General features: G+C 50.1%; 1 protein-coding gene across 1 annotated transcript in view; it reads left to right on the top strand.

Annotated features, from left to right (window-relative positions):
- The first annotated feature begins 7968 nt into the window (after positions 1–7968).
- Positions 7969–12035, top strand: part of LOC119958819 (latent-transforming growth factor beta-binding protein 1-like) — a 97393-nt gene continuing 93326 nt past the window's right edge. Inside the window, exon 1 of the mRNA XM_038787321.1 lies at positions 7969–8641. Coding sequence (XP_038643249.1) covers positions 8389–8641 — 253 coding nt within the window. The 5' untranslated portion in view covers positions 7969–8388. The remainder of the gene's footprint in view (positions 8642–12035) is intronic.

Raw genomic sequence — 12035 nt, 5'->3', positions numbered from 1 at the left:
CCTTGGTTCAAACGTGGACGAAAGAGCTGAACGCCAGAGGTGAGGTGAGAGTGACGGCCCTTTGATATCAAGGCAGCGTTTGACCGAGTTTGGCATCAAGGAATCCGAGCTAAACTGGAGTCAATGGGAATCAGGGGGGAAACTCTCCGCTGGTTGGAGTCACACCCGGCACAAAGGAAGATGGTTGTGGTGGTTGGAGATCAATCATCTCAGCTCCAGGACGTCACTGCAGGAGTTCCTCAGGGTCGTGTCCTCGGCCCCAACCATCTTCAGCTGCTTCAACAATGGCCTCCCTTCCATCATTAGGTCGGAAGGGTTTAGATAGAGCTGCTGGAGCGAGTGGGATCAAGGAATATGGGAGGGGGGGGGGGGGGGGGGGGGAGGGTGGGATCAGGGTATCGAACCCAGTCCGTGTCCAAATGCAGCAAAGACCTGGACAATATCCAGGCTCGGGGCTAACGTGTGGCAAGTTACATTCATGACACACAAGTGCCAGGCAATGACCACCTCCAAAAAGAGTGGATCTAACCACCGTCCCTTGACATTCAACGGCGATACCATCGCTGAATCCCCCACAATCAACATCCTGGGGGTTACCATTGATCAGAAACTGAACTGGACCCAGCCACATAAATATTGTGGCTAAAAGAGCAGGTCAAAGGTTAGGAATCCTGCAGCGAGTAACTCACCTCCTGACCCCCCCCCCCCTTCCCCCCCCCCCCCCCCCCCCCCCCCCAATAATTGCAACTCTGCCTTTCATTGGTAGTTGGGGACATGTTCCCTTGTCTGTCTCAGCAGCCGTTCCACACACTGGCTGCATGAGTTCAGTGGAGACCATGTGAGTTTCAATCCAGTTCCTGGAAGTAAGACGTACAAGAGGATAGTCGCAGTGAGAGTACCTCCAGAATAATTCACTGGATCATTGAGTAGCCATCGTCTGTATTTATAGTTCCTTCGTAACCTTTCCACGTGTTTGCTAATAAATCATCTTTCTAGTTAAAGAACGATATGTTCTGTGTACAACATTACCACGGTTATAACACAGAACGCAAGACTTCTCTGAGGGAGGATGTTCTTGCCACGGAGGGGGTGCAGCGAAGGTTTACCAGGCTGATTCCTGGGATGGCGGGACTGTCATATGAGGAGAGGTTAGGCCCAGTGACTCTAAATGTGTGAGGCCGGACCAATAGAACATAAGAACTAGGAGCAGGAGTCGGCCATTTGGCCCCTCGAGCCTGCTCCACCATTCAATGAGACCATGGCTGATCTTTTGTGGACTCAGCTCCACTTTCCGGCCCGAACACCATAACCCTTATTCCCTTTATTCTTCAAAAAACTATCTATCTTTATCTTGAAAACATTTAATGAAGGAGCCTCAACTGCTTCACTGGGCAAGGAATTCCATAGATTCACAACCCTTTGGGTAAAGAAGTTCCTCCTGAACTCAGTCCTAAATCTACTTGCTACTTGGCAGCACGGTAGCATGGTGGTTAGCATAAATGCTTCACAGCTCCAGGGTCCCAGGTTCGATTCCCGGCTGGGTCACTGTCTGTGCGGAGTCTGCACGTCCTCCCCGTGTGTGCGTGGGTTTCCTCCGGGTGCTCCGGTTTCCTCCCACAGTCCAAAGATGTGCGGGTTAGGTGGATTGGCCATGCTAAATTGCCCGTAGTGTCCTAAAAATTAAGGTTAGGTGGGGGGGGGGTTGTTGGGTTACGGGTATGGGGTGGATACGTGGGTTTGAGTAGGATGATCATTGCTCGGCACAACATCGAGGGCCGAAGGGCCTGTTCTGTGCTGTACTGTTCTATGTTCTACTTCTCCTAATTTTGAGGCTATGCCCCCTAGTTCTGCTTTCACCCGCCAGTGGAAACAACCTGCCCGCATCTATCCTACCTATTCCCTTCATAATTTTATATGTTTCTATAAGATCCCCCCTCATCCTTCTAAATTCCAACGAGTACAGTCCCAGTCTACCCAACCTCTCCTCGCAATCCAACCCCTTCAGCTCTGGGATTAACCTAGTGAATCTCCTCTGCACACCCTCCAGCGCCAGTACGTCCTTTCTCAGGTAAGGAGACCAAAACTGAGCACAATACTCCAGGTGTGGCCTCACTAACCCCTGATACAGTTGCAGCATAACCTCCCGAGTCTTAAACTCCATCCCTCCAGCAATGAATCCATCCCTCTAGCAATGAATCATTACCCTTCACCCTGTGTGCACTGTGCGTGGAAAGAAGGGTTGCCAACTTGAATAAACTGTGAACGGAGTGGGGGGGGGGGGGGGCTGTTTATTTGCTTTTCCTCAAAGCTTGCTGCGGGTGCGACCTGATGGGAAATTAAGCAATAGTTTGGACCGCTCCACTCTCTTAATCTTAACCTCACAGGTCTCCACCTCTGAAGAAAGGCCTATTGTGGCAGTAAAGCATTCGAGTTATGCACCTGTGCCTGGGTCGGCCGAGCAGATGGAATGTTAAGCAGGGGACCCCTGCAAGGCGCGGGGGTCAAGGTAAATCATTGTCAACGGGCTGACGCCACAGTGGGTAAGCTGCTGTGCAACAGGTGAGCCTTTGAAGATTGTTTCGACGCTCTCTCTTAACCCTCTGCTATCTTTCTCGGAGAATAATAGGGGGGGGGGAGGGGGGAAGAAAAGACGCAGAGAGGCAACTTGTGACAGCGCAAGTGGTGACGGGCGGAGCTCTGCTGCGCGTATCGCCTGGTGGCAAAAGTCCTTCCTCGTCGACGGCCGTTTGCTGGGTCAGAAGGTGAACGAAACTTTCCGTCTTGGATCCATCAGGACGGCTGCAGGAATCCCAAATTTCGAGCAATCGCAACAATGTATGCTCCCAGATAAAAGAGTGCTGATTGGTTGCCAAGCCGGCTCTGATTGGCTGAGGGCGTTTGCCGGGGAGAATGAGAGACGGAGAACTACAGACTCCCCAAGTCATTCCAAAAGTACCCAAGGCTTGGACATGTGCCTTTTATTTGCGCAGAATGGGTCCCTGAACATGAATGCGTGTCACTTCTAGAAAGCATAAACGAACCATGTTACGAGTTGACTGATTATCTTACTTTTTAAAAGATAAATTTAGAGTACCCAATTTTTTTTTCCCCACAATGAAGGGGCAATTTAGCGTGGCCAATCCATCTACCCTGCACATCTTTTTGGGTTGCTGGGGTGGGACCCTCGCAGACACGGGGAGAATGTGCAGACTCCACGCAGACAGTAACCTCCTCCAGTCCCCTACAATCCTCCCTATCTCTGTAACCTCCTGTATCCCCTACAACCCTCCCTATCTCTGTAACCTCCTGTATCCCCTACAACCCTCCCTATCTCTGTAACCTCTTCCAGCCCCTACAACCCTCCCTATCTCTGTAACCTCCTCCAGCCCCTACACCCCTCCTTATCTCTGTAACCTCCTCCAGTCCCTACACCCCTCCCTATCTCTGTAACCTCCTCCAACCCCTACACCCCTCCCTATCTCTGTAACCTCCTCCCACCCCTACAGCCCTCCCTATCTCTGTAACCTCCTCCAGCCCCTACAACCTTCCCTATCTCTGTAACCTCCTCCAGCCCCTACACCCCTCCCTATCTCTGTAACCTCCTCCAGCCCCTACACCCCTCCCTATCTCTGTAACCTCCTCCAGCCCCGACACCCCTCCCTATCTCTGTAACCTCCTCCAGCCCCTACAACCCTCCCTATCTCTGTAACCTCCAGCCCCTACAACCCTCCCTATCTCTGTAACCTCCTCCAACCCCTGGAGCCCTCCTTATCTCTGTAACCTCCTCCAGCCCCTACAACCCTCCCTATCTCTGTAACCTCCAGCCCCTACAACCCTCCCTATCTCTGTAACCTCCTCCAACCCCTACAACCCTCCCTATCTCTGTAACCTCCTTCAGCCCCTACAACCCTCCCTATCTCTGTAACCTCCTGCAACCCCTACAACCTTCCCTATCTCTGTAACCTCCTCCAGCCCCTACAGCCCTCCCTATCTCTGTAACCTCCTGCAACCCTCCCTATCCCTGTAACCTCCTCCAGCCCCGACAACCCTCTTTTAGTACTCTCACCCGCCTGGCCTCGAAGCTCTGACATTACCTCCGCGAACCACTTTGCCTCCCCCAGCTCCTTTAAGAGTCTCACCCTTACCCCGAAAACCCGCCCCTCTGACCAAACATTCGCGGCCGCCTTGACCCCCATGTCACCTCCTTTGGCTCGGTGTCAAATTCTGTCCAATTTACGCGGGCCGCGAAACACCTCGGGGGAGCGTTTAACTGCACCAAAGGCGCTATGCAAATGCAGGTCCTTATTGTTGCGTCAGGCCTGGGACCTCCTTGGGTCAGGCGATTCAGATGTTTTCTCCGGTCGGCTCGCTGGGTGGAAAGAGTACACATTGCGGGAATGTCTCTGACAGCTGTGAGATATTTCTGGAGGGGGGGGGGGAAAGGAAAATGATGATACTTCGGCCTGGGGTGATGGTGCATGGAGCCTGCCAGGGAGCCGCGTGCAGAGCACCGCCAGCCAAACTCCCATTGTACTGCCAACGTTGTGATTTACAGATCGCCGGCTCCATTCCTGACCAGTCACTGTGGAACCATATCGACGGCGGGTGCCAAAGGGAAAATGAGAGGTTCGCATATAGAACATAGAACAGTACAGCACAGAACAGGCCCTTCGGCCCTCGATGTTGTGCCGAGCAATGATCACCCTACTTAAACCCACGTAACCCGTATACCCGTAACCCAACAATCCCCCCCATTAACCTTACACTACGGGCAATTTAGCATGGCCAATCCACCTAACCCGCACATCTTTGGACTGTGGGAGGAAACCAGAGCACCCGGAGGAAACCCCACGCACACACGGGGAGGACGTGCAGACTCCACACAGACAGTGACCCAGCCGGGAATCGAACCTGGGACCCTGGAGCTGTGAAGCATTGATGCTAACCACCATGCGACCGTGAGGCCCCCATATGTTATACCACACACGGCGTGATGCCAAGGAGACCCTGACCCCCCCCCCCCCCCCCCCACACACACACACACACACACACACAGGGGCATCACGCTGCTCCATTCTCCCGAGGCAGATTATGATCTGACCCACTTAGGGCAGCACGGCAGCACAGTGAAATGAAATGGAAATGAAAATGGCAAGTGGGCTTCAAATCAAGTTACTGTGAAAAGGCCCCTGGTTGCCACATTCCGGCGCCTGTTCGGGGAGGCTGGTACGGGAATCGAACCCCCGCTGCTGGCCTGCCCTGGCCTGCTTTCAAAGCCAGCTGTTTAGCCCTGTGCTAAACCAGCCCCTTGTGACACGGTCGCACAGTGGTCAGCACTGTTGCTACACAGCTCCAGGGTCCCAGGTTCGATTCTAGGGCTTGGGGTCACTGTCTGTGCGGAGTTTGCACGTTCTCCCCCCCCCCCCCCCCCCCGTGTCTGCGTGGGTTTCCTCCGGGTGCTCCGGTTTCCTCCCACAAGCCCAAAGATGTGCAGGTTAGGTGGATTGGCCATGAGAAATTGCCCCTTAGTGTCCAAAAAGGTTAGGTTGGGTGGGGTTATTGGGTGACAGGGATAGGGTGGAGGCGTGGGCTTAAGTGGGGTGCTCTGTGCCTCCCGACGCCAAGGCCCCAGGTTCGATCCCGGCTCTGGGTCATTGTCCGTGTGGACTTTGCATATTGAAAATTAAATGAAAATCGCTTATTGTCACAAGTAGGCTTCAAATGAAGTTGCTGTGAAAAGCCCCCTAGTCGCCACATTCCGGCGCCTGTTCGGGGAGGCCGGTTCGGGAATTGAACCCGTGCTGCTGGCCTGCCTTGGTCTGCTTTCAAAGCCAGCGATTTGGCCCTGTGCTAAACCAGGAAAACATTCTCCCCGTGTCTGCGTGGGTCTCACCCCCACAACCCAAAGATTGGCCACGCTAAATTGAAATGAAATGAAAATGGCTTATTGTCACGAGTAGGCTTCAAATGAAGTTACTGTGAAAAGTCGCCACATTCCGGCGCCTGTTCGGGGAGGCTGGTACGGGAAATTGTCCCTTAATTGGAAAAAACGAATTGGGTACTCTAAATTTATGTTAAAAAAAGTGGGGTGCTCTTTCCAGGAGCCGGTGCAGACTCGATGGGCCGAATGGCCTCCTTCTGCACTGTAAGTTCTTTGATTCACTCCTGGAGTTGAAATGCCACATCCACGTCAAATAAAAACTCGCGGAAAGCATTTTCTCCAGGAGAGTTTTTCTTTTTTTAAAAATGCAGCGATTTAGAATGGTGGACAAAAAAAGACCCAAAGTTAACTTAAGCTGAAATGGGGGGGGGTGGGGGGGGGGGGGGGGTGGGGGGGGGGGGTACGACGGCGCAGTGGTTAGCGCTGGCGTCTCATGGCACTGAGGTCCCGGGTTCAATCCCGGGTCACTGTCCGTGTGGGGTTTGCACAATCTCCCAGTGTTTACGTGGGTTCCGCCCCCACACAACTCAAAGATGTGCCAGTTAGGCTAAATTGCCCCCTTAATTGGAAACAAATAATTGGGTGCTCTGACTTTACTTTTAAAAACTTAACCGGAAAGAGAATTGGATCAATGAACAAAGGGGGGGGGGGGGAGCAAAGTGTGTGTGCAGGCCTAGTGTGGGGCTGGAGTTTGGGGAGTTGGGGGTTACGTGGGTGGGTCTACCAACCTACCAGGGGAATGCTGGGAAAAAAATGGCCTCCTTCGGTGCCTCTAATTACGATTTGGGAATATCCCGACCACCCCTTCACCGTCGTTGGGTCACGACCCCGAGAGCTGACCCCCCCTCCCCTCAGCACCGTGGACGCACCATCCACAATTCCTGGCAACCCGTTCCAAATCTGTGGGGAAAGGGTAACGGGGAGGGGGTGGGGGGAGTGGGGGGGGGGGGCAGGGGCGGGGGAGGAATGGGGGGGTAGCCAACAAGACGAGAGGGTGCAAACAATCCAGTATGTGTGAAGGGGTTGGGGGGGGGATGGGGGAGCCAGGGAGCCCAAGGGGCTAAATAACGTTGGCTTCCTTTATTCGTTCATGGGATATTCCATCATGGCAAGGCCCAGCAAGGGCCCTTTCATGGGCAGCACGGTAGCACAGGGGTTAGCACTGTTGCTTCACAGCTCCAGGGTCCCAGGTTCGATTCCCGGCTCGGGTCACTGTCTGTGCGGAGTCTGCACGTTCTCCCCCCCCGCCCCCCCCCCCCCCGTGTCTGCGTGGGGTTTCCTCCGGGTGCTCCGGTTTCCTCCCACAGGTCCCGAATGACGTGCTTGTCGGGTGAATCAGACATTCTGAATTCTCCCTCCGTGTACCCGAACAGGCGCCGGAATGTGGCGACTTTCACAGTAACTTCATTGAAGCCGACTTGCGACAATAAGCTATGATTATTACTTGTGACACGAATCAGTATTATGATAAATTCTTATCCTTACAGCTGCAGAGAATTTGTGCTCAATTCTGAATTTTACTGACCCACGTTAATAGTAAAAATCTGGAGCGCGTTCCTGGTTCGCCCTCCACTCGAAAGAGATACCGCTCTGCCCAACTTCCATCACTTGGAAACTTTTTGGCCATTGCAATCTTCGTTTCGACTGGCAGCTGCCTATGTAAACATGTCACGCTGTCATTGCGCCCCACTGCCACGGGAGGCACTGTAGTGTGTCCACTGCCACGGAGGTGCATTTTACAGAGGGGCTGCTGGGCTGCTGGGCGATCCCCCCCCCCCCCCCCCCCCTCCCTCCCCCTCCCCCCCTCCCCCCTCCCCTTGTGGGAGAAATAAAAAAATGGGGAGGAAAGAGATGCTGGCCATGCACGTTGCATTTGTAATGGAAATCCTGAGACAGGGGACTCTTGGCATTCCTGAGTAGGGTGTCCAGGGGGGGGGGGGGGGGGGGTGCAAACTGTGAATGGAGGTCGACCTGGAAACTGTGCAGGAAGTTGGGAGAGTTGAGTGAGAAAATAAGGGCTGACATGTACAGCTGACTTAAGTGTGTTTTGCAAGCAACGCAGCAGCCCCTTCAGCTCTTCCCAAAGTCTCCTGGAGCACCGCCAGAATTCCAGATCAGGTCCAGGGATAGGCACGGAGCCTTTCACTTTGTCTTCTTTCCAAAAAAAAAAGAAAAGAGTCCAACAAAACAAAATATGTTACTATTTCTTGCCAACTTGAAATACCTCTTCTAACCAGTCCTGTGTTGCTTTGCACTTTCCCCAGTCTGTGATTCTTCCAACAGCTCTCTGCAAGGGAGTATTTTGTTCTTGTGGATCAGGACACACCCCTTCTCTTCCAATGTGGAATTGGAGCCTGTCCCACAGTTTTTAGTGAGCCAGCTGGTTCTGGTGCAGTGTTGTTGGGAGTTAAGGCAGCAAGAGTTGACCCCCCCACCCCAGGGCTGGGATGAATTGTATGGAAGGTAGAGCTTTGGTGGGGCTGTGGATGGGGCTGGGGCTCTCCTGGCTGGCCGTGACCCCGGTGCGAGGCAAGGACGAGACGCAGGGGCGCTTCAAAGTGGTCTTCACCCCCACCATCTGTAAGCGGACCTGCCTGAAGGGGCAGTGCCAAGACAGCTGCCAGAGGGGTAACACTACCACCCTAATCAGTGAGAACGGGCATGCAGCAGACACACTGACTGGCTCTGGGTTCAGAGTGGGTAAGTCAGATTCCAGCTTAACCCTCTCTCTCTCTATCTGTCTGTCCCTGAATCTCTCCCCAGCACTACAGCTCTGTCAGTCTCTCCATTAGCATGCGCTCTATTCGGAAGCAATTATTTCCAACTCGTTAAACTAGTAATTATTTCAAATTGGATAAACTAGCAATTGCTTCAAATTAGCTACCGCCAGCAATTGTTTCAAATTCTCTGGCACTGCTCATTATTTCAAATGAGCTAAACTAGGAATTGTTTTAAATGAGCTAAACTAGTAATTATTTCAGATTACCTAGCACGAGCAATTATTTCAAATGAGCTAAACTAGTAATTGTTTCAAATTACCTAGCACTAGCAATTATTTAAAGTGAGCTAAACTAGTAATTGTTTTAAATGAGCTAAACTAGTAATTATTTCAGATTACCTAGCACGAGCAATTATTTCAAATGAGCTAAACTAGTAATTGTTTTAAATGAGCTAAACTAGTAATTATTTCAAATTACCTAGCACAAGCAATTATTTCAAATTAGCTAAACTAGTAATTGTTTTAAATGAGCTAAACTAGTAATTATTTCAAATTACCTAGCACGAGCAATTATTTCAAGTGAGCTAAACTAGTAATTGTTTTAAATTAGCTAAACTAGTAATTATTTCAAATTACCTAGCACAAGCAATTATTTCAAATTAGCTAAACTAGTAATTGTTTTAAATGAGCTAAACTAGTAATTATTTCAGATTACCTAGCAAAACTAGTAATTATTTCAGATTACATAGCACTAGCAATTATTTCAAGTGAGCTAAACTAGTAATTGTTTTAAATGAGCTAAACTAGTAATTATTTCAGATTACCTAGCACGAGCAATTATTTCAAGTGAGCTAAACTAGTAATTGTTTTAAATTAGCTAAACTAGTAATTATTTCAAATTACCTAGCACGAGCAATTATTTCAAGTGAGCTAAACTAGTAATTGTTTTAAATGAGCTAAACTAGTAATTATTTCAAATTACCTAGCACAAGCAATTATTTCAAATGAGCTAAACTAGTAAGTGTTTTAAATGAGCTAAACTAGTAATTATTTCAGATTACCTAGCAAAACTAGTAATTATTTCAGATTACATAGCACTAGCAATTATTTCAAGTGAGCTAAACTAGTAATTGTTTTAAATTAGCTAAACTAGTAATTATTTCAAACTACCTAGCACTAGCAATTATTTCAGATTAGCTAAACTAGCAACTGTTTCAAACTCTCTGGCACTGGTAATTATTTCAAATTAGCTAAACTAGAAATTGTTTTAAATTAGCTAAACTAATAATTATTTAAAATTACCGAGCACTAGCAATTATTTCAAATGAGCTAAACTAGTAATTGTTTTAAATTAGCTAAACTAGTAATTATTTCAGATTACCTAGCAAAATGAGTAATTATTTCAGATTACCTAGCAAAACTAGTAATTATTTCAGATTACATAACACTAGCAAATTATTTCAAAATAGCTAAACTAGCAAATGTTTCAAACTCTCTGGCACTGGTCATTATTTCAAATGAGCTAAACTAGAACTTGTTTTAAATTAGCTAAACTAGTAATTATTTAAAATTACCTTGCACTAGCAATTGTTTCAAACTAGCTAAACTAGTAATTATTTCAAACTACCTAGCACTAATAATTATTTCAAACTATCTGCCACTGGTAATTGTTTCAAACTTGGTAAACTAGTAATTATTTCAAATTCTCTGGTACGAGTATTTTTTTCAAATTAGCTAAGCCAGCAATGGCACCAGCAAGTGTTTCAAACTGGCTAAACTAGGAATTATTTCAAACTATCTGGCCCATGTGCAGGTTAGATGGGCTGAATGGCGTCTTTCTGCACTGTACGGATTCTGAGTTATTCTTACAAACCCAGCTTGGTAAGATTTTGATGTGGTTGGATTTAATTAAACGTGTTCCGTCTAAAGTCAACAGAAACGATATATCCCATATAATTCCATGCTACATTTAACTTAAATGACTGCGAGATATATTATTGATCTCCCGTGGTCAACCACGGGCAAAAGAGACCAGTTTAAGAGCTCGGTTTGTAACCCAGCCCATCATTCACTTTTGCAGGCCGCTGTGGGTTGCATTTTGCAGCGCAAAATGTGGCCATTCTGCCCCTCTTTGTCATGCCAGCTCATTGAAACTTTGTCTCGTTTCGGTTTTGTGTAAGATGTGATGTCTTCCCAGCTGCTTTAGAATCTTTCCAACATAATCTCAGCTGTGACCGTGGCCCCCCCCCAGGGTGCTGTGGGCTCCAAAGGAACCCCAATTTGGAGGAGGGGGTGGGGGTGGAATCGGTAAGGATTCCCACTCTTCATTGATATCCAGTGACCACCCCTACCCTTGGGGTGGTAGGCGAACCCGTACGCGTGTGGACAAGCTCGGGCTTGGCTGTGATGCACCTTGCAGTGGAATAGTCTTGACTGTCTCGGCTTCCCAGGGTTCCCGGCTGGCCGGTCCGCACCACAATCTGAAGTTAACCATCCGGGAGGCGAAGAGAATCCTAGAATTTACAGTGCAGAAGGAGGCCATTCGGCCCATCGAGTCTGCACCGGCCCTCGGAAAGAGCACCCTACTTAAACACACGCCTCCGCCCTATCTTGTAACCCAGCAACCCCACCTACCCTTTTTGGACACTTGAGGAGCAATTTATCGTGGCCAACCCACCTAACCGGCGCATCTTTGGACTGTGGGAGGGAACCGGAGCACCCGGAGGAAACCCACACACACGGGGGGAGAGCATGCAGACTCCGCACAGACAGTGGCACAAGCCCGGGAATCGAACCGGGGACCCTGGAGCTGTGAAGCAACTGTGCTAATCACTGGGCTACCGTGCTGCTGTGGCTCATCAATCTGCCCCGGTGGGACTCCAGAACTCTGCACCACTGTCAGCGTTGGGGAGGTTGACCCTCAATCCCGTCGTCGTCTTGCTGTTCAATTGCTCGGCCACTAGAGGGAGGTCTGAGAGTTTGGCCTGGCTGATGTAACCTTGGAGGGCTTAGGGGAAAAGGCGGAGGCCTGTTTTGGCTCCTCTGGGCCAGCCCACCCTGGATTAGTCACACACTGGCTCTGGCCCAGATACCTGGGACTAGGAAGCTTTCACGTTTTGCCATCGGGGCGATGTGGGTGATAGGTGATGCCATTGGACGTGGTTCAGAGCGCCCAGCGTCCACCAGCTCCAATCTCACCACGCCACCGGAAGGAATTTGGCCCCCTCGATCGATCTGGTTCGTTAATGTCCCTTAGGGGAAGCAAGCCTGGTCTGGTGCGGCCTACCCGCGACTCCAGACCCCACAGCCCACGTGGCCCACTCTCGGCCGCCCTTCTGAGGGCGGAATTCAGATCGAGGGGAGTTAGGGAAGGAC

This window comes from Scyliorhinus canicula, chromosome 31, assembly GCF_902713615.1.
Source record: "Scyliorhinus canicula chromosome 31, sScyCan1.1, whole genome shotgun sequence".
NCBI lineage: Eukaryota > Metazoa > Chordata > Chondrichthyes > Carcharhiniformes > Scyliorhinidae > Scyliorhinus > Scyliorhinus canicula.
This window is presented reverse-complemented; position numbering and strand designations above follow the sequence as displayed.